Raw genomic sequence first — 26,029 nt, 5'->3', positions numbered from 1 at the left:
GATAGTGTTCATGGGCGATCGTGATGTTTAACTTGAACTGTGACAATTTCAGCTGACAACGCCGTCCGTTGCCGGTTGCCGCCATCACAACTCAACAACCTCTGCAGTAGTGGCTAGCGGCTGTCCGCTTGCGCTGGGGTGGGATCTATGTGAAGGTCTCGATGATCCCTGGCACGTTGCGGAATGCTATACTCAATCTACCTACCCGTCATACCATGACCGTTTCTTCAACGGTTCCACTGGCCACCGGACGTGAGACACGTGAAGGTCAGGGGTAAGGTACAATTCATCATCGCCAAGGAATTACATAGACCTGGCGTACCGTCTAGCGGCTAGAGGCACGCTAGGCGCGCCAGTCCTCGGCGATCGGCCAATACGGCGCTTTCTTTCCCCCTTTGCCTCTCACCCCATTTTGGCGTTTACTCTAAACCTACTTGGCAATACATACGTCTCAACCAGGGCGACATCTAGCTATCTTGGTACCATTCCCGCAACACGTCGACTCTTTCTTTTTCTTCCTTTCTGACCCATCATACATTAGTCTTTCACAATCTTCGGGATCGACATCACGAGTGGAGTAAAAAAGGCCAAAGGATTGCGTACTACCCGTACCACCCGTGACATACCTTTTAACCCCTTGTGGCCTGTAGGGGATTGTTGGAACTCTGCCGGTAACTTGTCTACCGATTCCTTTGTTCTCACCATTCTCTTTCTGGTTACAACGATATATCAGACGACTATATACATACCGCGGGCGGCAATAATCTGGTTCACCAATTGTCTGTTCTTTCCCCCCAAGCGATCACCCTTTTCCCTCGTTCGTCATCCGATACAAGTGGGAAAACTACATTATCCCCCAAGCGCCCCAAGAAGTCATTTGGACCGATAATCGGATCAATCTACGATCATCTCATATTCGATTCACCATAATATATATAGATTTATCATCTGATACATCTTACACTCACCCACTCTTCACTTGTTTGTCACTTTTGTCACATACATCAAACATATACATATATCCAACAACAACGTTCATCTTTGTTCACATCACCTATCACTGACTCCGCCCCCGCGCACCCACGCCGATCTCAAACTCTACTCGAATCTTAGGATCGTCTGCACGTTTACAACAAGACATCTTTTTTAAGTTTACCTCGAGAAGTAACGCGACAACAACATCCAGACACGATGGGTTGGCACGATAGTGTTCTTGCTGGTAATTGGCTTACAGTCCGTTCTATGGCTGAAAGATCTGTGTCTGTACGTGCTTTATTTCAAAAATGAATCACGCCTGTAACTGACCTTCAGTCCAGTGTATTAAGTGGCTCCAACCCCGTCGAATTCGATTCTAGCAATGTGAGTTGTTACGCTCAATTGTCCATCTCAACAAGTGAGGAATAGCTAACTATCAGCCTATCACTTTGTTCATCGTACAACTCTTCATCATCCTCGTCTTCACTCAAGGATTAGGATGGGCCTTTGGATATATCAAACAACCTCGTGTCATTGCAGAGGTCATCGGTGGTATAATCCTCGGTCCCACTGTCTTTGGACGTATTCCTCATTTCTCAAATGACATCTTCCCTCCACCTTCCCTACCCTACCTCAACTTGATCGCCACAATCGGTTTAATCCTCTTCCTTTTCCTCGTCGGACTCGAAGTCGATATCGGCGTTATGAAACGTAATGGTCGGGCTGCTGCTCTCATATCTGCAGCCGGTATGATCCTACCTTTTGGTGTGGGCGCAGGTGTAGCCGTGCCAGTTTATCATAATTTCGTCAATACCGAGAAAGTCTCCTTCGGTCATTTCCTCTTGTTCAGCGGAGTAGCAATGTCAATAACCGCTTTTCCCGTCTTGTGTAGGATTCTAGTCTCGACAAAACTTCTCGATACCAAAGTCGGCGTCATAGTTTTAGCCGCTGGTGTGGGTAACGACGTGGTAGGATGGGTTTTATTAGCTTTGACTTTAGCGTTGGTCAATGCTAAAGCTGGCGTTACGGCCGTATACGTATTGTTGTGTGCAGTAGGCTGGGCCATCGTCTTACTGTGGCCAATCAAAAAAGGGTTTAGATGGTTGGTACGTAGAAGTGGAAGTTTAGAACATGGTCCAACTCCCGGAATGATGATTCTTACCTTGTTGATCGTGTTCGCTTCGGCTTTCATAACGGATATCATTGGTGAGTAACCCGTCCCCACCATCATCCGTGCCATCCTTTCCATCACGATCTCTTGGTTACGTGTACCTCCACATGTTCAATGGATATTCCTCGTATGAGCAAATGATATGGATGTAAGGAGTTTGTCGACTGACGTACAGGCGTTCATCCTATCTTTGGAGGGTTCATCGCAGGTCTCATCATTCCTCACGAAGGAGGTTTCGCCATAGCTCTTGTGGAAAAGATCGACGATCTCGTTTCAATGCTCTTCTTACCAATCTATTTCGTACTTTCCGGACTTTCGACAAATCTCGGTCTACTGAACACTGGAAAAGATTGGGGTTACATCGTATTACTCTGTACTGTCGCTTTCCTGGGCAAATTCATCGGTTGTGCCGGGATGGCATACATACTGCGATACCCGATCAGAGAGTCAGGTGCTATTGGGATGCTTATGTCTTGTAAAGGGTGAATATCTCCCCCCTCCCCGCTCCTCTGTCCCCTCACTTTTTGCGGTTTCGCTTCCCTCGCCTCCCCATGTTTGTTCCCCACTTCCCTTACATTCCTTGCGGTCGAGAGTGAGACTCACGATTTGTGCTCTCGCTGACACGCAGTCTTGTGGAGCTCATTGTCCTCAATGTCGGTTACCAAGCGGGAATCATTGACCAACGTCTTTTCTCAATGTTCGTCGTCGAAGCCGTCGTCTTGACCTTCATCACCACGCCATTTACCCTTCTCATTTACCCCGAGCGTGTCCGTTCCCGTGCCACTGCCGACCTCAACCCCGTCAGAGACCACGAGAAGGGCGAGATGGCTCAACTCGCCGCATCACTCGGTTCCCGTGAAAGAGACCCAGTATCCCGATTTCTCGTCGTCTTGCAGAAACTCGAACATCTCGCTCCCCTTATGCTCCTCACTCAAATGCTCGAATCGCCATCACCCAAGACTAAACGCGCTCCGGGTGAGCGCACTACCCTCGGCAAAGTGAACGCAAAGATCGATACGGACCTAGACGAAACGGATAGCGATTTCAAATCGTCTGCATTGGAGGGAACAGCTTTACCAACTGTCTCAGGACAAAGCTCTCGTCCATTATCTATCCCAATCACAATTGACGCTCTGAAGCTTATTGAATTAACCGGTCGTACTTTCTCTGTCATGCAGTCCGCCGAGAAAGATCAACTCCTTTTGACAGACGACGCCCTCCAACTATACAGACAATTTGGTCGTCTTCGTGGTCTTGAAGTGAACCCTCATATAGACATAGTAGGCCAAGATTCTTTTCCTTCTGCCGTAGCCGACTTTGCTCAAAATCTTTCGACACAAATGGTGATCATTCCATGGACCGTACCCTCTGGTCCATCTTCCGCTCTGTTAGATCCTTCTCCCGCGGCGGCAGAAAGGGAAGGTATCGTCCCTTCATCTTCCTTTTCGCCATTCGATAGCGTTTTCGGTTCAGAAACACAAGGTTCACCCATGTACACACATTTCGTTCGAAGGGTATTTTCCGAATGTCAAGTTGATAAAGCCCTTTTCGTCGATAGAGGTTTCAGTGGGGGTGCGACTTTCGCTCCTGGAAGTGGCCAACATATCTTCATGCCTTTCTTTGGTGGTCCGGATGATCGTCTGGCGTTGAAATTTGTGGTACAGCTTTGTCATCATGCTAATGTGACGGCAACGGTGGTCAAGGTAGAGAAAAGTGAGGATTTGAGTGCTGTGAGTAGTTCTGTCAGTGGGAAAGTGGGATTGGAGGAGAGTATGGAGGTTCATCGGGAGGCTTTGCAGAGAAATCAATTGACCGTTGGGCCTACAAGTACTGTAAGTGGTCACCCTGATATTTGATTTGACCCACTCCCTGCCATGTCTTTCCTTTTCCCTTTCCTTTCCTCCTTCTCTCCGTACCGGTCTTTGCGAAAGACTGCTCTTTCGCTGAAAACGTAACGTCCAACATGAACACTGCGAGTCTCGCTGATCATCAGACCTTCCCAGACTCTGCTAATCGTCTCGCGTCCGATACAGCCGACAATATCGCTTGGTCCTATTACACCTCTCCATCCACACTTTCCACTCGTCCCTCTTCCCTTGAATCCATCCTACGTCGTATCTCATTCTGCAACACCAAGTCCCCTTCTCCACTCTCCATGACATCCGATTACGCCGAATCTGTCCTTGCTTCCTCCCCCGGCCCGATGTGGCGTCCCATGCTCATTGTTGCTGGTCGTGGACGAAGAGGAGCAGCCTTGAACCACTCGGACGAACTCAGTCGTGTACTCATCGAACGTGGTCCCAGTCCCACCGTCGGGGCAGAGCTGAGGAAGACGGTTGGAGATGTGGCGGCGGGTCTCATGCTGGGGGGAGGAGCCGCGGGTATGGCCAGTTTCCTCGTTGTGGAAGTTGGAGGTCAGAGGTAGAATCTACGATATCGGTCCTTTGATGCGGACGGATCATGGTGGGAAGATCTCCGATTTGGTCGAATTTTGTTGTACGATTTGAAGGCGGATTTGTACGACGCTTAGTTCTCACGATGCACTGCTATATTGATTCTCGACGCTTTCGACGATCGACGGGCGACGTAGAGTACGTTCGTTCCATTGACGGTGAAAGTCGATTTCGAGAAGATTTTCTTCTCATAGATCTCGAATTTTCACGGTCTCACGGACATCTAGCATAGCTTCTATCCCTTCTTGAAATATATTAACCTCCTACTGCAAAATATGTGTCAATTTCAACACATCTTCCAATAACCAGCAGCTACCAACCAGATACATACAAGACCATGTCAGACGATGAACAGACCTTCGTTGATGCGCCTGGTGTTGTCCTTCCTTCATCATCCGCCCTGCATCCTGATAAACGCAGAAGATCGAGGCATGAAAAGACTTTGTCGATGACTCACACCACTCTGCAGATCCATTTGTAAATCGTTCCAGCCCTCCGGAAAGTCCAGAGGAGCCACAAATTGAATGTTCCTGCTCACTCTGGGGTTCTTTACCACTCATTGCCACAGTTATCGTCGTTGTATCCCGACTCTTGGTCGGCCAGCAGAAGCTTAACTCAGATTCTGCTCGTTCTCAAGCTCTTGAGCATATCGAAAGGGGATTTCGGGCGTTATCCGAGATTCAGCAAAGCCACAATCCCCCGCAGGGAACGGAAGATCCCCACATATTTCTCCCTTCCACGGAGGGGACTAGTCTGAATCAAGAGCAAGATAACACAGCAATCATTTCAGATGTACTGTTGAACTGGGGCCTGGAACATACTCAGACTTGTCCATGTCACCCAACACGTCTTCTGGAAAGAACAGCCGGAGAGGATGACACAAGGACACAACCGGTCAAAGATGAGGCTACAGGATATGAGGGGGTAGACTAATTGAAACATGGTACATACTGTACATACTTGTCAGGACCAGACGTTGAGAATAGTAGTAATGCCACATAACTGCTATACGGATTGGTCATATGATCTTGTGATTGTCGTCTTCGATGCAACTCTTCACTATCATCGTAATCGTACTTGTCGTACACATTCGAACAGAGGTGGATCTCGCGACGGAGTTTCTCGGGGTTATAGTTCTACATACGACTCGTGGTGGCGGTACGACACGCTCGCACTCATCACGACCACCATTATAGACATCATCGACGGGAGTAGACTGCTAGAGTCCTCTTGTACCCATCAAGTATTCACACCATGTCAGCTCCAGAGGTATTTCAGCTCTCTATGGGTCCCCTCACGGGGGTGGCTTTCAGTCCTGATCGTTCTCGTGAGTACCCCCTGCTCCACGTCATCACCTCCTCTCCATTCCGTCCGTACTCTAACTTCGAGTCTCTACAGCTATCATTGGTCTCATGATCTACCTTCACTCTCATGGTATCTACTAATGCTCCACGAAGGTTTGTTCCCCATTCTGACTATGCAGAGGTAGCTGTGTCACCCAACAGTAACGAGGCACAGATCTACACCAAGGTTGGAAATGAATGGGAGCTGAAACAGACCTTAGCCGAGGTCCGTCTTTCATTTCTCCTTCGTGTTTCAGTATCTTCAAGAAGACTGAGTGGAGCTGACTCGTAGCACGACAAACTCATCACTGCCATCTCCTGGGCGCCACAGACCAATCGTATCGTCACATGTTCTCAAGATCGCAATGCCTACGTCTGGACTCCAGTGGGAGACGCATGGAAACCTGCCCTTGTTCTTTTACGTATTAATCGAGCCGCTACCAGTGTTAAGTGGTCTCCAAGGGAAGACAAGTTCGCCGTCGGATCGGGAGCTCGGACCATCGCCGTTTGTTCATTCGATGAGGAGAACAATTGGTGGGTAAGCAAACATATCAAGAAACCTCTTCGTACGACTGTCTTGAACATCGACTGGCATCCCAACAACGTCTTGCTGGCGGCAGGTGCGGCGGATGCCAAGGCTTATGTGTTCTCGGCGTTCATCAAAGGCGTGGACCAGAAGTGAGTGAAGCTTTGACATCTACCACCTCATCAGTGCTGCTCGAACCCCGTTCATAATGTACGGAAAGACGGGATCTCAAAGACGAAGTGTGGAGGTTCATGCGACGGGGATAAGCAAGGTGCAGTACTGATTCTCAGACCTGAGCCCACTGTCTGGGGCGACCGTTTGCCATTCGGTACCATTTGCGGAGAATTCTCCAGTCCTAATGGTGGTTGGGTTCATGATGTTGCATTTTCTCCCTCCGGTGACGTGCTCGCTTTTGTCGGTCAGTGGTCCTCTGGAGACATAATTCGAAGCTTATTAATCAGGTCATGATTCCTCCATTTCCATCATTTACCCTTCTGGACCCGGTACTCCACCTACCGCTCACATCTCTATCCGTCTCCCATCACTCCCATTGCTGTCTCTGACCTTCACCTCTGAAGCACAAATCATCGCTGCAGGTCACGACTGTCAACCCTTGGTATTCAGTGGCTCGTCTTCCGGCTGGACCCTCACTCACTCGCTCGACGACCCCTCCGCCACTGGCACTCGAGCCCTTACGCCTTCGCATACTGGTTCCCGAGTATCTTCGGGTGGTCCGGGCAGACTCAACAACGAAGCCTTCCAGCTATTCAAAGCTGCAGATTCGAGAGGTCAGAGCAAAACAGCTATCGGATCTCCGACCAGCGCGGGCATGACCCCAGTGGGACAAGATGGGTTGTTGTTGACAGTGCATCAGAACTCCATCACCCTCGTCGAGCCATACGAGTGGAGCAGCACAGGCGATGTGGCCAAGGTGTCCACGGCAGGGAAAGATGGAAGGCTGGTTGTTTGGCCTGTGGTAGGCAAGGGATTATCTGGCAGGATGGCAGGGTTGTCGGTGTAACGGTTCGTACGTCTCTGTCCGGCCTTCCACATTGGACAAGTAAGCAGAATACGAAGGGGGGCGATGATCAACTTGTGTGAAAGTGGCAGTGTTAGACGATGAAAGGATGAACATACGTCATGACAAGAATTTCTCGACGTGCTACTCTCTCCATTGACATGCTATGAGATGCACCGCTTACTAGATCCATCTCGATTGAAGGCTGTCTCGGCAATATGTTTAGTGGCTGATCGATCTTGGCTCATCCACCCATGCCACATCACCGACGACGATGGACGATGCTAGAAGTCGCCTCGTTCCTTTCTACTCCTCTCACAGCATCTTTTACCCCTTCAGAGGAGAGGTCGTTCATTGAGATGTGAGGATAAAAGGCGAGTGAGGACTGATGATTTCCCCAACCCCTCAACGGTCACTCGACCAACCACACAACACTCGGTCTTCGGGCCACCAAGCTTTTACACAACTAGGAGACTCGTATCAATTGTCATCATGGGTAGAGATAAGGTAAGTCAATCCCCACTCACACAGTAGGCCATCATGTCTTTCTACAGGATGATATAAGGAATCTTGGCTGATCAGACAGTCTGGTGTCGTACGCGAGACGACCAAGGAGAAGCGCCAGAAAGCCAAGGACGCAGCGCGTAATGACGAAAGTCCCTCCCCGAACAAGGGCAAGGGCGGCAAGAAGGACAAGAACAAGGAGAACAAGCCTTTAGTCTCGCCTACTGACAGTGACAACAAAGACGCTTGAGGCGGATGTCCTCTCGTCGCGAGATCCTTGAGATCTTACAGGTGTGCCGGCGGAATCCGCTTCTAAGAGCCCATGAGAGATAAACGAGAGAGATGATGAGGATGATGATGCATTTATTCGATGGGAGCTGTCTCTCCTTCTACATCTGAGGGGTGAACAGGTGGAAAGTTGACCAGTTTTTCTCTGCGCGATCAGCTTTCTGTCCTGTCCCATTTTGCCGCAAAAACACCCTGAGCACATTCCTCATAAGATTCAAAGTAAGAAAGACTCTCTACCGTCGCAGCACGAAAACACCCGCATATCTTTATTCGGATAATTGTGATGGAAAGCTAGAAGTGAAAAGATGGATCATTGGGACACTCTAGATGGAGAATTGCAAAAGAGAAGCCACTCACGTCCTCAAATCCCATACATCCTCTGAACTACCTTCGAGCCTTCTACTAGCCCACCAAGCAGCACGTCTCTTGATCCATAATTGTCTCTTAGCATCCTCCGTCTCACCTCGTAATGATAGACAATATTTGAAGTCTTGTAGTTTATGAGAACAATCTCGTAGTTCACCATGTCGATACATGTTCCGGATCTGGGGTACGAGAGCTGTCATGTTATCTCCTATCCTTCCTCTTCTCTGTCGATTTCCAACCCCCCGACAACCTTCATCAGAGTCTATTCCCACTATTCATGGATATGATCATCAGTCTCAGCTATGCACCTAAATCCTCTTTTCCGCTCTGAGAATTCCATTCATGTTCAGTCTGTGGTGCACTCTTGCTGAGGACGTGTGAAATAAGGGGAGAAGAGACGTACCATAACACATCAAGAACTCATCCCTGCCATCAGCACGCATAATACATAAGAAGATGAGACACAACCCACAATAGTCGCATACATCCTGGAACATCATCCACTGATTGATATTGCAGAGCTTGATATTTTTCTTCATCCTTCAAGATTATTTCCGACCGCCGTGGAGACGTTGTCGACTTTGAAGGTCCAGCTTGTCTGGATGGATCTTCAACCATTGTTTGAGTCTCCATCGGAGCTGTAGAGAACAAACTCCACCTCATGCTCGTTGTAGCCTGTTCTTGTACAATAAGACTTGCAAAGTTGTCCTTCACTATTCTTCTGCCCATCAACTTACCCAAACCTACGTCACGTGACCGGCATCGCCTCGCCACACTCCTTCGACGTTCAGCGAACCGAGCGTCATCCCATCCCATTCCCACCCAACTTCACCTTCCTCATCCCACAACTATTCCTATACTACAAGTCATGTTCTCAGCAGCTCCAAACCCTTATGACGAACTTGTTGGTAAGTCTCCCATTTGATCGGGTGACAAAGCTGATTCCATAGGTAAAGCGACCGATGAGAATCTCGCGTCCGAGGATTGGGCTTTGAATCTTGAAGTGTGTGATAAAGTCTTGAGTGAGGGTCAGAATGGGTGAGAGACATTCCTCTTGTGCCGTCTTTGATGGAAAAGTATATGAGCTGTGTGGTGATCGAGCATGTTAAGGAGGTCTACTGTAGATGATGAATCGGGTGGTGGGCTGTAGAGTGAGGAAAGGAAGGCCAGACGGCGAGATGCTAATAGAACAGTTCGAGACAGGCGGTGGCGGCATTGCAAAAGAGATTGGCTCATCGGAATCCCAACGTTCAACTATATGCTCTAGAGGTGCGTATACATGCTCACCACACTTTCACTCATGCGATCGAGACTCCACACGTCTGCAAAAGTATCGCCCTATATCGGGCTGTCGGCGATGAAACTGTTTGAGACTTTGACGATGGACGTGGAATGACACAGGAACCAATGGACATAATTGACATGATCTAGTTGGCCAACACCCTGGCGCAGAATTGTGGCAAGTCGTTGTTGGAAGAATTATCGTCACGCAATTGGACATCTGCCCTGGATCGTCTTGTCAACGATAGAGTGAGCACATTGATTATTGACGTTCTGAGCTCACCTCGCAGACGACAAACGCTCTCGTCAAGAAGAAAGCCCTGGCTTATATCAAAGCATGGGCTAAGCAATTCGAGGATACTGGAGATCCCAATCTTGGTCTCATGGGAGAATTATACGATCAGCTACGAGCCAAAAGTGAGCTCACCGCCCTTCTCTCGGTATATTGTTGACTTTTAGATATGCAATTTGACGATGTTGAGCCTGTCCCAGAGAACACAGTGAGCTGGAAGCTCGTTTTGAGATATGAGCTAATCACTAGGATGACCTTCGTCGGCGAGCGGAGGAGGAAGAGCTCCAAAGAGCCTTAGAGATATCCAAGCAAGACAAAGGGGGACGTTTCAACCCCCCATCGTCATCCGCCAACACCGGTGGATCCTCATCTCAACCGTACCCTCCTACTCGATCTCAGCCCGTACAACCAGCTCCAGTACAACCTACTATTCCTTCACCAGAGCTGGTGCCCGTATTGGACCTGAACACCGCCACGAGAGTCAGGGCGTTGTACACTTTCACCTCGGCCGAAGTCGGCGAACTCAATTTCGAACGAGGAGACATCATCAAGGTTCTCGATAGGGGTTTCAAGGAATGGTGGCGTGGAGCTTGCAATGGAAAGATTGGGGTCAGCTTCTCTTCTCAACAAGGTTGGTGTGATAGCTGACCCCAAAGATCTTCCCGGTGACATATGTGGAAGCTATCCCAGAACCCTCACCGCGCGAGCTGCAGGAAGAGGCGCAAGAGGAGGCCAGGGTTTTTGCTTCTCTCGGTAAGCTGCCTTATGCCCAATTGTCTAAGCTGACAAGAAAGGTCTGGTCGACCAACTGCTCAAGACTTTGAAAAGTGTGGACACTTCACGCGGAGATCGTCTGGATGATCGGCCCGAGATTGAAGAGATGTATCAGGCTAGTGTAGCTCTGCAAGGGCAGATCAACGCTCTCATCAAGAAATACTCAGACCAGAAAGGTGTGTATAGTTTCATTCACTAGACTCGCAAGGCTGACAGAAAGCGGAGTTGGAACATATGAACGCCAACTTTCTACGAGCCATGAGGCAATATGAAGAGCTTCGTGGTCCTCCCATGGTGGCTCCTCGTATGTGTTCCAGTTTTACAGACTTCTTCCTCTGACTATTCAGAATATCCCTATGGTCCCCAGTACGACACCCAAGCCTCGCAGCAGCAATACCAAGCGCCACCTTCTCAACCTTTTCCTCCGCAGTCGGCGCCTCAGCAATACCCTCCTCAACAATATCCACCTCAGCCTTACGCCCCGGACCAGCAAATCCCTGCTCAAACTTATCCACCACAATCTTCCGAGTACGGTCCTCATGACTACCAGACCCAGCCTCAACCTCCAGCACAAAGCCAGACGCAGGCGTCATTCCCCAATCCACACCCTATGGCACCTCCCATGCCTGCTCAAACCGGTGAAGCGGTGCCAGGGCAGTATTACGCTCATCGTCCTCTCTCTCAAGTCGGCTTACAACGTGCTCCCACCGGCGCTCCGGACCTACCACCCCATAGCGTGGACATGAGAGGGAGACAAAGTACCGAACCTGGCGCAGCGGGAATAGGAGCGACTTCTGACGAACATGCATCGGCTTGGGAAGCGTTCTATCGTCAACAAGCAGAGGCGCAAGCTCAAGGGCAAGGTCAAATGCCTATACCACCCGTTCAAGGAGTGCAAGGACAGGGACAGGGACAACAACCGTATCCTGCCGTTGCGGCTGGACAGTATGTGCATCGCCTATGGATCTCCACGAAAGGGTGGCGTCTACGCGGGCAGTGTGACAATGTGGCGGGACAGGTGAACAGATTGAGCGTGCATGGATCATGAGGATGGGAATGATTTGGGTGATGTGTGTGAACGATGAGTGTGATTCAATAGACCTCGTAGTGACCCTCGGAACTCATCAGAGGTCTGAATGAATCTCAAGTAGCTATCTTGCGTGCACTCTGCTTCGTTCTTCATGCTATATAGTCAGTCACTGAGCACAACAACTGACGGTGGACTCTGCCAAATCAATCCCCCCACTTAACAAACACGCGTCTGACTTTTCTCCCGCGACCAAGTTCAACTTCTCTTCTGTCTACAGAGGCGTTGGCATCCAAGCAAATCTTCCTCTCACACAATAGGGACGACCTTCGTAGTTCACATCGGACCAGGCGGATCACACGTAGCGGATCATACCCAGAGGTAAGATAACGAGGAGGATGCCAGCTCCAAAAGCAACAAAGAAGGTGAGTGCCCTCTCACCTCAGTACCATCTGTTGAGATTGGCTGATGTCAGTCGGGAAAAGAGAACGCGCCCTTGACAAAGTCCAGGGTGATCAAGGGTAGGGACGAGGGTATGGATGACGATGAAGGGTCAAGTGAGTCTCCGTTTTCTCCTACTATGATCCCACTTGTCAACTTTAGGTCCAGTCCTCCCCATTCTTTCGTATAGACTTATGGACTTGCCTCTATCCCCTTCCCACGTGAATAGACGATCTTATCTCGTAAAGCAAATTCAATGCTCAGAGAAGACCTCATAAGTAACAGCCATAAATGGTGGTCTTAAGAGCGTGATCTCCGTTGCAGGGAGAGAAGAGCTGATGAGTAGATGTAGACGAAGATGGTCCTGGCAAAAGACCACCCAGCAGTCAAGGAGGCATTACAGGATCCAAGATTGGGAAAGTTAAGGGAAAGTCGGAAGATGGAGTGGATGAAAAGAGTTCGGGAGAATTACAGAGGAAGTTTATGGCTGTGGGTTTTTCAATCTGCTCATTACCTTCATCCCCTTGTCAATTGTGGTACAATAGTATCAAGATCACCCCCATTCCGCGAGATATCTCAAATGCGTGGAATACGCTGGCTTTTTGTTTTCCATCAATCCACATTTTAAATTTCCACGAAACTCGTCAGGGTGATCTTGTCTGATATGCTACCGGTTTCCCAGATCTAGTATGGAGGCTGGGTGCCCCGATGAGTCATACACAGGGGCATGAGAAGTGCTGACACTCAAAGATGACAGCGGAAAGAGATCGAATACGCTCACAACGAGATACATTCGCTACGCAGTTCGAGGAACTGAGCAATTTACGAAATACGGAAGCTGAAGCTCTTTTTGACAAATTTCGGTCTAAAGCGGAACAACATGCCAGAGGTGAGCTATCCCCGCATTTACTTTGTACCTACTTAGATGTCCCTATACACAGAAGACCGTTGTTCTACATCTCAAAGGAGAAGGTTAATACGTGGGGATCGCGACTGATCTAATAGCCCAAACAGACGTCATCTCGAGTCTCACGGTACATAATGAAAAATTGCAAGAAAAGATTGCGTCTTTGGAAAAAGCTTTGGCCTCCGTGCCCGCTGGTCTTCCATCAGCTGGAGGGGTGTTCGAGGCTGCTGCTTCCAAAGAGGGATCAAGTAATAAAGATAAGGAAAGGTTGGAAAGACGAGAAAAGGAGATATTGTCGTTAAAGGATGAGCTGGCGAAGACTCAAGCGAATGTGAAAGAACGTGAAAGCAGGAGTATGTCTTCTATCTGCTTCTCCTCTTCCGAAGGCCACACAGTGACTCGTACCTTCTATCCGTTCATGAGAGGTAGCCCACGGATACATTCAAAACCAGTCCTTTCGAATATCTCTGTACTGAGATTGAACAGATTGATGTATCAGCAATAATTTGAGGTTGAGCTAACTCTCAGTCTCACAGCTCGAACGTGACTACAAAGCTGAAGTGGCTCACTCTCGCTCTCTCCAGGCATCTTCCAATCGGAATCCTCTGGCAGCTTCCGTATCCACAACACCGGAGGAAGCCGACAAAGACGCTCAAAGTTTGAAGCTATACGAAGACTTAACAGATCTCAATATTACGAATGTCAAGATCAAGACTGGAAAAGCGGGAAAAGAGGTGACATTCATTTGCGTGCAGACTGTCGAGGGGAGAAGTATGTCTTTCTTTCTGTATCCTGTTCACTTTTCGTCGTTATCGCCTCCTTGCTGGTATTTTTTTCGATCCTACTGGCACTCCTGTGTCATCATGATGTGACTACATCTGACTCCCAGGTCTCAATTTCAAACTTCGAGCATATAACGAACCCGATCCTTCTCTCGTAGGTAAGGGTGACAATCCGTGGATCAAAATGCTCCTCTACACACCCGAAGGACTAGAGTACGAAGATCCTACATTCAAACAACGGTTGGGATTCTTTGCTAGTGAATTTGTTGCTCCCCGCGACCAGGCACAGGGATTGTGGGAGAGTTTGAAAGTGAGGATAAGTCCTAATGGGGAAGTGGGGGATGATGAATGATCACAAAGAGAGGTTTGGGGCATGGTGATGTTTTTCTTTGTTTTTAGACCATCTCTTGGGGAATCTGTTGTATGGTTGTCTTTGCTTTACGCTCTTATGCAGGGTTTATCAGTGTTCTCGTTACCTTGTCAATGGTTGCATGCTTGCACTTGGTTATAAAATGTGCGATGAAATATTCTGACGAGACTTGTGAAATCACGTGACTTGAAATTTCCTTCGAACAACTTCTCGTTGATCGCTGAACTTTCTTCTTTTTACCTAACTACGAAGACTTTTTACCATGTCGATGCTTAGAACAGTGTAAGTCTTTCCTCGGAACCTTTTAATGGCCGTGCCTACCCTGTCTAAATGTGTATTGTCCCCCCTCTCATCGCTATTGAGGTAGTCTCCGGCCAGTCCAGAGCCGCTGAAAGAGTCATGAACCAGAGACAGTGAGATCGAGCTGATACTTAGTAAACCAAAGAACGCTCGTGTGAAACGTGCTTTGGAAAAAAGAGAACCTCAATTGATAGAAAATGAGAAGACTGCCATATTCGTCAGAGGTCAAAATACTAGTCAGAGAGTGAGAGATTGTATGAAAGATTTGGTATGTTAAATCCTTTCTTTCCCTTTTCTTATCCTTTCCCTCTTCTCACGTTCCTTCTTCCCTACTCCACTTGTTACCATTCTTTCTCCCTTCTCACGCGATTCTTTCTCAATCCGTAGATATCTACCAACTCCTCCCTCTCTGACACATATCTGCTCGGCGATTTCTTCCTCGCTTGACTGACCCCACAGTACGCACTCAAAAGACCTCTGGCTATCAATTTTTCTCATAAGAATGACGTTCATCCATTCGACGATACCTCCTCTTTGGAATTCTTCGCAAGGAAAAACGATGCAAGTCTCCTTATCACAGGTTTACACAGTAAGAAAAGACCACATGATTTAGTTTTGACTAGGATGTTCGATGGGAGGGTTTTGGATATGTTGGAATTGGGTGTGGAAGGGTTCAGAGCGATGTCGGATGTTCCAGTGGGTGTTGGGGATTTCTTTGTCTTCTTGGGTTCTCTTCTTGTCCTCCCCTTCCCTCTACATTGCCTGTCACTTAACACACAAGTGAACACGCACTCTTTTTTACAGGCTTAAGTATAACCAGTCTCACCCGAATATACCATTTTTACATATCTCATCCGTGCTGCTTTTTTGTGGATTAGTTTCCACACGTTTTTACAGCAGTGGATCACTGCCCAAATCTTCTATATCACTCGAAACGGAAATACCCTTCGTTGCTTGCTGTCATTCAATATCAGTGCCCGGTCCCCAAATCTCTACGTTTCTATTATTCTTTTAAAACTCGTGTAAAGCGGAAAGTTTTGCTAACTTCAATAGAGCGTTAAAAGTTCTCTTGGAGCCAGACCACTTATAGTCTTCCATTCCGATCTTTTCGATACTCATCCCTCATATCAACTTCTTAAATCCTTCTTCTTAGATATCTACAACGGTCATTCCCTATCCGAACTCCCCTTAACATCTATAGAACATGTCATCTCAATCACAGCCTCTCCTCTTCCCTCTTCTACCACTACCACCTCTGAAGCAGCGTCACAAAACCCTGCTTTGATTCATTTCAGAGTATACACGATCAAACTATCGTCATCAGGAACAAAAATCCCTGAAATGCAATTGACTGAAATGGGACCTTCTATCGACTTTACAATTCGAAGAACCAAAGAAGCCGAGGATGAAATGATGAAAATGGCTTTGAAACGTCCTAAGATAGATAAGAAAGATGTCGAGAGTGGTTTGGGTAAGAAGAGGAAGAATATAGAGACTGATGAAATGGGGGATAAAGTTGGAAGAATACATTTGGACAAACAGGATCTGTCAAAGTTACAATCTAGGAAGATGAAGGGGTTGAAGAAATCTCGAGGGTGATAGATGTTTAAAAGATCATATTTGTGGGTACATGTTTGATGCAAGGATTTCTTTTCTTCACTGCCGAATCAAGCTTATGAGCGTACAGTGCATTTGGGGATCAGAAAGTAATTATGCACTTTCGTCAGTTGACAGAATTGGACCGAAACCCAAGATAATTCAAATTCATCTATCATACCCAAGATATTCCACAATTCCGATAATAATCTAATCTACCAAGCAGCTTCTGGGTCATAAGGATAAAGACTCGTCCAGTGATCGCTGCATGTTAGCCTGATCCCTGTGGTAGATATCCCGTGATGCACAGTACGTCCAAGGTTCATTGTCACATGGAATAGCTGTGTAAAGATGTGAAGAACCCCGTGAGTTGTATGACACTCCAGGCAAGACGAGCAAAATATATCACGAGGCGACCAAGATGGAAAAAACACTCACGCGATAGCTTCACGAGTAGTTACCCAAGCTCCTTTAGCTTTGAGATGGTCAAGGAAACGAGTAAGGGCACCAATACGTGCTGGTTTACCGATAACACGACAATGAAGACCGATAGTCATCATCTGTGAATTAGTATTTTTCCCATTTTCCCCATATCCATATTCAGATCATCTCCTCATCTTTACACCCTTCTCCCAACTTTCAGTATACTTGCATTTCGCCATGTTTTCTCTTACGCGATCCAAGATGATTGGGGAATGGTCAGATATGAGAAGGAAAAAACTTCAACTCACTTTGTCGGTTCCGGTCCGCTCGGCCTCTTCCCAAAGTTCGTCGAAAGCAGCGATCAAATGGTCGCCGTAGACTTTAGGGGAACGCCATCCGTTAGGTCGGGAGAATTTCTCTCCGTCAGTGCTGAGTCTATAGGGTACCTGTATAGCTTCCTCATCAAATAGCGGTTGAGCATGACTAACTGTACTTTGGTGTACATGTCACATAAGATCGCAAATGATTTAGGATGGATTCAAAAAAGAAAGTCACGTAATCGTTGTTATCATAGGAGTACGGCAAGCAGAGCATCTTTTCGTCAATTTCCTCCTTTTACTCATGATACGACTCATCTGCCAATCTTCCTCCATTGTAAACATCTGATGATTCCATAAAATATCAGGGTAAAGGATGAAGAGAATCAGACGAATCAAATGTGGTAGATTAGGCAAAGAGGTATGGGACGGATTATGAGATATGAATAAGTGGGGAAAGGAGATGAAGAAAAGCTTGCGAAGCTTCACTCACCCCTTCATCTTTTTTACCACCTGGTCGAGGACGCCAATGAGGTACATCATCAGAATACAAATCAGACCACCATTTGATAGGTGGAAGACCGAGCTTTTTGTATTCCTCCAAGACGAGGTAAGACGATTCGGCAGAAGGTCTACCGTAGAACCATCCGACTGGTGCGGGACCTTGAGACATCCAGACTTTGAGACCTTCACTGGGGTGTCAGATTTCACATCATTCGTTGCCAAAAGTATGATAATCGATCAATATGGTACACCTAGGTGAAAAAAGTAATATTCACTGCTACTTTGCGAGGAGTAGGATGTAGACTTTGATGGGTACAGGTATGAGGTCATCTGAGGAGAGGAATCTGCAATTAGGGGGAAAATCTGTATAACTCACGCAATTTGGGCGGATTCTTCCTCTGCGGGAATAGTAGCATGTTGAATCCATCTACCACCGTGAGAACCACATTCGAAACCATACTCGAGTGCTTTCTTCGTAACATTAGGGCTTTGAGCGAGAGCGGAAGCTACGCCATACTGGGGGATCAGCACTCTTTTCACTATCCTCTCAACATCAAAGCCTTGAGAATCTCTTCCTAAGACATACCTCTATCGCTGAGAGTATCACAAGGTATGACATGTAATCTGATCTCGATGAAACGACCAAAGCGTCTCTCAAGTCTGCGCGACTTGGAAGATGAGATACATACACGAGATACGACAGGGGAGGGCGGACGAGTAGTAGAAATCACGCACAAGACACAAAACCATACCCCTATCTTTGAAAGCTTTGAAGATTCTCCAAACACCTGCACGGGACCCATAAGAGTATTGACTTTCGACGGCGGGATCCACAACACCGACTTTGGGAACTGATTCAGTGACGCCGTTTTCGTATTCTTGAAATTGACGTTGATGCCATGCGTCGCCATTACGAATGGAGTACTGGAAGTCAGCTGACTATTTTACTCAATAATCCAGTTCAACACATTCTCCAATTTATTTCGCCGCCCCAAGCCGACTCAAGTCATGACGTTGAGTCAAAATGCGATCTTTTGAACAGCGAAGACTGACTTGGTCATAGAGGTGAGAGGGAGAATGCGATGTGAAGTTAGGGTCAGGTGAGGATGAGAGGTGAAAACTCACTTCACCACCTTCTTCATAATTCAGACAGAAAGAAACGGCGACTTTAGCTCCACCTGGCCATTTACCAGAAGGATGTTCTTTCCCATAACCCGCCAAACGTTTGGGTGTACGGTCAAAGGGTGTGATAGGGTTAAGTTCTTCAGACATGTCGGATATGTTTTTCACAGATCTTGCTGAACACTACTTTGGGTCTTCTATTTACTATTGATTCTTCTCACTTTTCACCGTTGTATTGGAGAAAAGAGCAAGATGTCAAGTGAATCGTTCGCAGTGCACGAAGATTAGTGGAAAGTGGAGGAGATAGGTCATTCCGAATATCTCAACATGCCTTTCTTTCACCAATGACGGAATCACGGAAGTCGGCGCCGAAGTGGAATATCATTTTAGAGGGCCCCCCATAGCTTTAAGGACTCCGAGAACCCTAAGTGTGTTGTGGAGAGCGATTTCTGTCAGAGGGGTGAAGAGAGGAAATCGTTATCGATTGGCTGATTAATCAAGGCACCAATCCGGAATTCAACTTCCGTTCTTATCAAATTCAACCTCCACCTCCTCCGGTCCTCAATCTCCGGTTCATCCTTCTCATACTTACAATGTCCCAAACCCGGCGTGAGGGTTCTTTCACTTTGCAACATCTTCACTCTCTTAATATCATTTCGTTGAAAACTGGAAAGTGACAAAGACGAAATGCCTTTCATTTACGAGAAACAAGACGCTTCGAAACTGCTCCCTCAGGATTGGGCGGGGTATGAAGGAGAATGGCCTGATCCTAAATGGCCTGGTGGGGCAAAGATCGCGGTGACTTTTATGATTCACGCTGAAGCTGGTGCTGAAAGGCATCAAGTGGTGAGTTCATCTCGTTGCTCCCCTCGTCGACCAATACACTTTTGAAGGGCAAGAGTTTGCGTAGCGTCTCAAGTCTTTCGCACATTTTTGACTTGAGAGCTAAATCGTTATCTGGTCATTTTCGAGGTCTCTCACTAACAAGTCTAACGGTTGGCCCATGGCCCAATTCCTTTTGGGTAAATGAAGTGTGAGAGAAAAAAAGTTCTACAGTGCTAACGATAAGAACGGTGATCCTTATCCCGAAGCATGGCTGACCGAGAACAATTTCTCAGGTTACGGAAGTCTTCCTCATCGTGGTGGTGTATCTGCTTCCACGGTATACGAGGTGAGTGGGGTTATCAAACCCCCCCTCCCCACACCCCCTTAATCGCTTCTCTTTTCCAACTCGGATATCCGGCTCTCTGTCGAGTTCCATCCCCAGGCATCATCTCACCCTATCCCCTCCAACCCAATCGTTGACACTTTCTTCCCGTGTATTTTATCCCACTTCCCCCTCTTACCCTTCTCCTCCACCTCTCTCTCTTACCTTCTTCCACACTTCTTACCTCCCGCCTATATCGCAACCCAAATTGCATGTTCATACTCACCGACGGAAATCTAACAACCAGTACGAAACCTGTCGTGCATTTTGGAACCTCTTAGACGTTTTCGATCGTTATTCTCTCCCCGCAACCGTATCAATCTGCGGTCGAGCAGCAGAAGTTTTCAAACCTTTCGTGACAGAATCAGAATCACGTCATTACGAAATCATCACAGAAGGTTATCGTTTCATTGATTATTTCGGTGAAGATCCAAAAACCGAAGATGAACATATTCGTAAATCCATCACTGCTATCAAAGAAGCTGGGAAAGGAACGATTGTTAAAAGTTATTATATGGCAAGACCTACACATTTAACAGAAGATATAGTTAGGAAAGCTTTTAAAGAGGAAACTGGAGAAGAATTAAGTTATAGTAATTGTTTTTATGGTGATGATTTACCTTATTGGGGTCCTAGTGGACTTTTGTACGTTCCAATGAGTTTGGATTGTAATGATCAGAGTGGGTTCATTCTCATTTCTTTCCCCCTTATCCTTCAGCGTATGGATATCTTCTTTTGTTCCTCCATTTCTTCATATAATTCCACCTCCACCTTAGGCCTATCAATCAGTATCTTTATCTTTCATCATTTAAGACGATGTGTTGTAGAGGATGATAAAATTTACTTGAATTGTTGATTCCATCTTGAGGGGTCAAATTTCATCGGGTGGGTTGATCAAGTGGTGAGAATAAATGATGGCAAGAAGGAAAGAAAGTGTGGGGTGAATCAATCAACTGACTGACGATTAGAATTCGTATCATCTCCCGGTTTCTCATCCGGTGTAGATTTCTACGACCATGTAGTAGGCGCTTTTGACGCTCTTTACTCTGAAGGTATCGAAGGTTCTCCAAAAATGATGACCGTGAGATTCCCCCTTCTCTTTTCGAATCATGAACTGATGACATTTCTCACAGATCGCACTTCATCCAAGACTCATCGCTCGTCCTGGTCGTCTAGCTTATCTCATCAAAGTCATTGAACATATTCAAAAACATGATGGCGTATGGTTTGCTAAGCGTCAAGAAGTTGCGGATCATTGGAAAAAGGTGCATCCCAAGAAGTAGATTCTCTCCGCTTTCAACAGGCGATTAAGATGAACTTGGCAGGTCGGGGAATATACTGTTTTGGGATGTCTAGATGCATCATGTGAAATTGTGCCCGTCTGCCATTGTCTGACAAAACGAGTACTCGTACCGTCCATGAAGTCCTCAATAAGGGACAAAGGGATTTTACCGAATCAGAACAGAAAACAATAGTTCGACGATCTCGCATAGCCGAGAGGTAGTACAAATATTTACACGAACGAAGATTCCATCCCTATCCCTCCTCCTGTACTAATCTCTCGCTCGAAGTATGTCTCTGACACGAACCGCCATCTCAACTAGCACACACTCAAGTGTCCACAATCAGACTTGCTCAAATTGACCAAACGTATTCTCCGAAGCGTACAGGACGTAGAGGAAGCCTGGGGGTTAGCAAAGGGGCGCACACAGCAGAGAAGATTCCTGACCATCTTCATCCCTGAATGTCAGCTATTTTCTTTTATCTCACGTTTTCTTCAATGCAGATATAGATAGAGGCACGAAACATAGAGACTGAGGACATATGAGAACATGAAATTCTCGTCATCTCAGCATAGAGGATTAATCAGAGGAAGAATCGTATGTATTTGCTGGAAAGAACGAAACTGGGTAAGAGGACATGATAAACAAAACGGCAACCCACTTGTGCTCGTCATAGATCGCACTCATCAACGCCGCAGTTGGCGGCAAGATATCGTCCACAAAGATGAAGATGGCCTTTTCAGGCGCGAGCTTGATTCGTTTCCGGATGACGTAGACGAACTGGCCGACGGTGAGATCCTGTACATGAGTCATCTTCGTGACGGACAGTTCTGACCCATTCGAAGCCTTGGGTGAAAATGCTCGGCTGAGTGTATACCGTATGACAGACCAAGGAGGTATAAAGATAATCGGCGCAATCGGATTTGATTATCGATGTCATGAGGAGGACACGTGATCAGGACAAATGTCGATCATTGCCGCAGAGCACATGTATGGATTGCCAGGAGTACAAAGTTTATGTCGAAAAGAGAATTATAGACGGGAAGAGGGGAATAACCCACAGCAGGTACCAAATACTTCTTCTTGTCAATAGTGGGAATATCGCTCTTCTCCGCCTTTTCGCAGATTACCTATTGCGTCAGCATCTATTCTCTCTCTTTATACCCTCGTGACTCATTCCATCAAGAATGTTCAATCCCACACATTCCATGACTGGATAGAAAAATTAAGCGTCAGACAATTTCATCGACACTGATCCCACTTTTGTATCAAAGGTTGATAAGGGAAATGGGAGAACGCTAAAGACGACTTACGGGAATACGATCTGGATATTTCTGACGAATACGTTCTGCCTCGGCTTTGCGTTTGTCTGTTTCCCATCATTCATTCACAGCGCAACAGGGGGGGACACAAGGATTGCAGTGTATAATCAAACGGAAGAAGGCGAGAGGTGATGTAAGGTCGATTATGAGACGAATGGATAATGTCAAAGTGAATGAAGAAAGTATGGTATCAGCTCAGGTCCATGAATGGGTGAGTATCAGAATAGAGAGGCAAGACTCACCATAAGGATGTTCATCCTTGAACTTGGAACGAACCATGTTGGACGACAGTTGTTGAGTGGAGAGTCAGCTGCGCGTCAGTGGAAGTTTATAACATTCCAAGTCCCAAAGGCAGTCATATATATTCTCATCTCCCCCATCTTCTTCTGTCCAGTACAAATGAGTGAGAAGAGAGATAACTTACATATGTGGCAGACTGAGGGGAAGAGGGAGAAAGAGATGGAAAGAGAGAGAAAGAGATGGATGATAGAAGAGAGTTGAGGGGGTGGCAACTTGTAAACGCGTTGGTGAAGGGGGAATTACCCGATCGGGAGATTTGTGGCACTTTCACCCTTCCTTCTAAGATTCAAGCAATTTTGGTCATGTTCTAACTTTCTTCAATTTCGACTAAGGATCGTCAAACATCTCACAGTCGACTGATAGACGACGTTATGGGAGTTAACAAAGACAAGAGCAAGAAGACTGCTGTCTCCGGTCCGGTGCGATTACAAGAGCGCCGAAAATCCTCGGGGCAAAGCGAAGGGGTGAAGTCTAGGGAAGAAATGTTGGCAGCTTTAGAAGCTCATAGTCGGATGATGTTAGGTTTTGATAATGGGGCAAGTGGTTCCTCTACGCAAATACAAAATAACCCTTCGAACGTATCAAGTACCTCTGAGGACGAGGATGGGGAAGATGAGGAAGATGACGACGTTGGTGATGAGAACGATGAATTTGATGATGGTTGGACACCACAACATGAGGAGCATTCCGAGAGTAAGCTTTGACAATTGGTATGACATGACATGTTGATCAACTAATTGATAGATAAAGTCCCAGAAGTAATCTTCGTACCTCCTACATCTAAATCTTCGAATAATTTGGGGTTGTCAAGTACCGAACGACGTGCTTTTCTTGTGAGTCAAGATGTTTGTCATACGCTTCACCTCCCTGTGCATTCTTCCACCTTCAAATCGTCGACTATCAGATTCTAGTCCGAGTTATCTCTCGGATACTCTCAATGAGTTGCGACGTAAGAGGGGTCTGGATGAATGTGTCTGTCGATTTGAATGAGACTCGCAGTACAAATGCTCACTGCAGAAATCTTCATCTGCCAAAATGATGGGTCTCCAATCTTCTTCTCTCCCTCAACGTAAACGTCGTCAAGCCTCTTCCGAAGAAGATTTAACAAATCAATCATTAGACAAAACACTTCACTCTATGCTTCTCACTACTCTTTTACCCGAATCTACACAACCTTCTCGACCAGTCGAAAAACGTACAGCCATAGCCTCTCGTTTAGCTCAATTGGCATCTTTCGATATTGGACAAGACCCAAGGTCCGGGGAATTATCAAGACATCCAGCTAAGATCCGTACTGGTATTTTACATGCTAGACAAAAACGGGAAGCTGTGCAAAAAGAGGCTGAACGAGCGGCTGGACATGTGAGAGGGTTGAAGAAGGGTAATAAGGTTAATAATGGGAGTAAGAGACTTGGATTAGGAGAAGAAGTTAAGAAGAAAGGTATGGAGAGTAAGAAGGAAGGAAGGGTTAGAGGATTGGGTGGAGGAATGGGGAGGTTCGAGAATGGGATGTTGAAGTTGAGTCAAATGGATATAGCCAAAGGTAAAGGATATGGGAACTCTCATTCGGGAAAGAGAAGACGAAAATGATCAACAATCATTCATGAGACAATGTCAAACAGGGAGAAAATATGCAATGTCATGGATTATACGTGATTGGTCATATGGGCATCTGAGCGTTCAAAATATTTATCAATTCCATGGCTATCCGTTTACCTTCCTAAATTATCAGCCAATATCATACGAGAGAGAAGGACACGTACAAGTAATAAAGGTCGTATTCTATCTAAATCAAGACCGGTCGTGCCTTCTGTACGCATACCACATAATTTGCCAGAACGTCTGAAGTATAGTAACAGACGATCTGGACATGCGGCTTCTTCTTGAGGAGTAGCATCGAGGAAGAGTCCTTGAGAGTTTGGAATCTGATCATGAGCTCTCGTTCCTATGGCTTACGTTGCATAGCGGCGCTGAAATACACAATCTCGTCCATTCAAATCTCACGGGTAATGATCATGTTTCGCATCTCTAATCCGTACGATTCAAGTCGACGATATCCTCAAGAGTCCTCTCCACTACCCCGGTGTCCCGAGAACAGGGTTTTTGGGTAAAAGTTTGTGAAGAGTTCAGAGGGAGGTACAGAAAGGCGCATGAGAAACGACCTACCAGATTTAAAACAACCAACACCGGTAAATCTTCTCTACCTTCCAGAAAAATCTCCCCTCCTGCTAAATCCCACTCTTCCCCTCCCCGTCCCACAGCCCTACTCTTGCCTTTCCCTCCCCTCCCCGCTCTCACGGCAGCTTTGATACCGGATAAATCCTTTTCCACCTCCGCTCCAACATCGCCTTCTACGCCTTCCCAACCTATCCTCTTGGTGATTGGTATTCGTAGATCGCAGAACGCAGCTCGGGCGGCTGAAATGAGTGCGGTGGGGATGCATGCTGAGGATGAAGAGAGGAGGGTGAGATGAAGGTAGGGTATGAAGTATCTATCTATGAGCTCTTCCTTTCTTTTTCATGCTTCCTCGATACTTCCCTACAAGTGATCATACCAGATATGTCTCCAAGGTATCTTAAACTGCAATCGACATATGCGATGCCACAACCGCAATTGATACATTAAGGAGGGGGTTGATATAGGGGATGAATTAAGTGCAAGTGGACTCACTTGGTAGGTGGTAATATAGGTAAAGCTTTCACACTCGGCATAAAATGATCCGATATCAAAGCAGCATACGAATTAGCCAGCCTACTCAGATCTGAAGTCCCAAGATTAGGATAAGCTTGTGGTGTTCTTCTCTTTTCAGCTATTTTTCAATGAAGGAGGAGATGACTCACACATCCACTTCTACCCTCCCTCTCCATGCATCTTTCTTACTTTCCAGAGGGATATCCTCCACTTCTAACCTTATACCAGCTAAGACCTCTGTGGAGCCAATACATACTCTGGCAGAACCGGAAGCTTGGGGGGCCTCACCATAAGAGATTTGAATTGGGAGGGGAGAGAGGAGTTGTCGACCGTCAGACCGTGTGGGATGTGTAGGGTGAGAAAGACCTGTAAGGATGAAAGAACGTTCTGCGGCTGATATGGGAGCTATGGGAAGAGACATTCTGACCTGGGCTTGTTCGTTCTAG

The 26,029-nt window shown here is 46.8% G+C and overlaps 11 protein-coding genes across 11 annotated transcripts; 7 read left to right on the top strand and 4 right to left on the bottom strand.

Annotated features, from left to right (window-relative positions):
* Positions 1 to 475: 475 nt before the first annotated feature.
* On the top strand, positions 476 to 4,707 carry TREMEDRAFT_72538 (uncharacterized protein). Its single transcript, XM_007008287.1, has 7 exons — positions 476 to 1,263; positions 1,416 to 2,181; positions 2,322 to 2,628; positions 2,775 to 3,121; positions 3,236 to 3,978; positions 4,140 to 4,544; positions 4,566 to 4,707. The coding sequence occupies exons 1-7, from the start codon at positions 1,192 to 1,194 to the stop codon at positions 4,569 to 4,571; spliced, it is 2,646 nt and encodes an 881-aa protein (XP_007008349.1). The 5' UTR covers positions 476 to 1,191; the 3' UTR covers positions 4,572 to 4,707.
* Positions 4,708 to 5,665: 958 nt separating this feature from the next.
* TREMEDRAFT_57929 (uncharacterized protein) lies at positions 5,666 to 7,630 on the top strand. Its single transcript, XM_007008233.1, has 5 exons — positions 5,666 to 5,926; positions 6,083 to 6,168; positions 6,235 to 6,620; positions 6,759 to 6,886; positions 6,930 to 7,630. The coding sequence occupies exons 1-5, from the start codon at positions 5,854 to 5,856 to the stop codon at positions 7,487 to 7,489; spliced, it is 1,233 nt and encodes a 410-aa protein (XP_007008295.1). The 5' UTR covers positions 5,666 to 5,853; the 3' UTR covers positions 7,490 to 7,630.
* Positions 7,631 to 8,395: 765 nt separating this feature from the next.
* Positions 8,396 to 9,205, bottom strand: TREMEDRAFT_19451 (uncharacterized protein; the record flags this gene model as incomplete). The annotated part of the gene is made up of 4 exons (XM_007008166.1): positions 8,396 to 8,423; positions 8,636 to 8,837; positions 9,048 to 9,070; positions 9,117 to 9,205. Coding segments are annotated over 4 exons (342 nt in total), but the record flags the coding sequence as incomplete, so codon positions are not given.
* Positions 9,206 to 9,512: 307 nt separating this feature from the next.
* TREMEDRAFT_36025 (uncharacterized protein) lies at positions 9,513 to 11,330 on the top strand (the record flags this gene model as incomplete). The annotated part of the gene is made up of 10 exons (XM_007008196.1): positions 9,513 to 9,552; positions 9,595 to 9,682; positions 9,838 to 9,913; positions 10,076 to 10,174; positions 10,216 to 10,342; positions 10,385 to 10,425; positions 10,467 to 10,826; positions 10,874 to 10,970; positions 11,012 to 11,167; positions 11,212 to 11,330. 10 exons carry the CDS (start codon positions 9,513 to 9,515, stop codon positions 11,328 to 11,330), a joined length of 1,203 nt encoding a protein of 400 aa, XP_007008258.1.
* Positions 11,331 to 12,416: 1,086 nt separating this feature from the next.
* TREMEDRAFT_66185 (uncharacterized protein) lies at positions 12,417 to 14,500 on the top strand (the record flags this gene model as incomplete). The annotated part of the gene is made up of 7 exons (XM_007008286.1): positions 12,417 to 12,443; positions 12,494 to 12,575; positions 12,806 to 12,948; positions 13,210 to 13,348; positions 13,465 to 13,719; positions 13,895 to 14,137; positions 14,256 to 14,500. The coding sequence occupies 7 exons, from the start codon at positions 12,417 to 12,419 to the stop codon at positions 14,498 to 14,500; spliced, it is 1,134 nt and encodes a 377-aa protein (XP_007008348.1).
* Positions 14,501 to 14,780: 280 nt separating this feature from the next.
* Positions 14,781 to 16,417, top strand: TREMEDRAFT_70448 (uncharacterized protein; the record flags this gene model as incomplete). Its single annotated transcript, XM_007008285.1, has 4 exons — positions 14,781 to 14,800; positions 14,954 to 15,086; positions 15,278 to 15,514; positions 15,872 to 16,417. 4 exons carry the CDS (start codon positions 14,781 to 14,783, stop codon positions 16,415 to 16,417), a joined length of 936 nt encoding a protein of 311 aa, XP_007008347.1.
* A 431-nt stretch (positions 16,418 to 16,848) lies between these two features.
* TREMEDRAFT_35894 (uncharacterized protein) lies at positions 16,849 to 18,930 on the bottom strand (the record flags this gene model as incomplete). The annotated part of the gene is made up of 7 exons (XM_007008183.1): positions 16,849 to 16,974; positions 17,146 to 17,253; positions 17,393 to 17,431; positions 17,648 to 17,846; positions 18,035 to 18,174; positions 18,394 to 18,582; positions 18,784 to 18,930. 7 exons carry the CDS (start codon positions 18,928 to 18,930, stop codon positions 16,849 to 16,851), a joined length of 948 nt encoding a protein of 315 aa, XP_007008245.1.
* Positions 18,931 to 19,467: 537 nt separating this feature from the next.
* TREMEDRAFT_74928 (uncharacterized protein) lies at positions 19,468 to 21,368 on the top strand (the record flags this gene model as incomplete). The annotated part of the gene is made up of 5 exons (XM_007008284.1): positions 19,468 to 19,626; positions 19,850 to 19,951; positions 20,235 to 20,667; positions 20,956 to 21,068; positions 21,121 to 21,368. 5 exons carry the CDS (start codon positions 19,468 to 19,470, stop codon positions 21,268 to 21,270), a joined length of 957 nt encoding a protein of 318 aa, XP_007008346.1. The 3' UTR covers positions 21,271 to 21,368.
* Positions 21,369 to 21,456: 88 nt separating this feature from the next.
* TREMEDRAFT_41251 (uncharacterized protein) lies at positions 21,457 to 23,050 on the bottom strand. Its single transcript, XM_007008205.1, has 7 exons — positions 23,017 to 23,050; positions 22,835 to 22,902; positions 22,584 to 22,639; positions 22,332 to 22,400; positions 21,932 to 22,068; positions 21,717 to 21,727; positions 21,457 to 21,671 (listed from the first exon to the last, which is right to left on the bottom strand). Exons 2-7 carry the CDS (start codon positions 22,869 to 22,871, stop codon positions 21,613 to 21,615), a joined length of 369 nt encoding a protein of 122 aa, XP_007008267.1. The 5' UTR covers positions 22,872 to 22,902; positions 23,017 to 23,050; the 3' UTR covers positions 21,457 to 21,612.
* Positions 23,051 to 23,263: 213 nt separating this feature from the next.
* On the top strand, positions 23,264 to 24,482 carry TREMEDRAFT_66180 (uncharacterized protein; the record flags this gene model as incomplete). The annotated part of the gene is made up of 3 exons (XM_007008283.1): positions 23,264 to 23,585; positions 23,637 to 23,737; positions 23,910 to 24,482. The coding sequence occupies 3 exons, from the start codon at positions 23,264 to 23,266 to the stop codon at positions 24,480 to 24,482; spliced, it is 996 nt and encodes a 331-aa protein (XP_007008345.1).
* A 70-nt stretch (positions 24,483 to 24,552) lies between these two features.
* TREMEDRAFT_70445 (uncharacterized protein) lies at positions 24,553 to 26,004 on the bottom strand (the record flags this gene model as incomplete). Its single annotated transcript, XM_007008282.1, has 5 exons — positions 24,553 to 24,612; positions 24,656 to 24,817; positions 25,059 to 25,383; positions 25,563 to 25,688; positions 25,733 to 26,004. 5 exons carry the CDS (start codon positions 26,002 to 26,004, stop codon positions 24,553 to 24,555), a joined length of 945 nt encoding a protein of 314 aa, XP_007008344.1.
* Between the last annotated feature and the right edge of the window lie 25 nt (positions 26,005 to 26,029).

The sequence above is a fragment of the Tremella mesenterica genome (genome assembly GCF_000271645.1).
Source record: "Tremella mesenterica DSM 1558 unplaced genomic scaffold TREMEscaffold_19, whole genome shotgun sequence".
NCBI lineage: Eukaryota > Fungi > Basidiomycota > Tremellomycetes > Tremellales > Tremellaceae > Tremella > Tremella mesenterica.
Note: the sequence above shows the minus strand (reverse complement) of the source record. Positions and strands in the feature narration are given on the sequence as shown.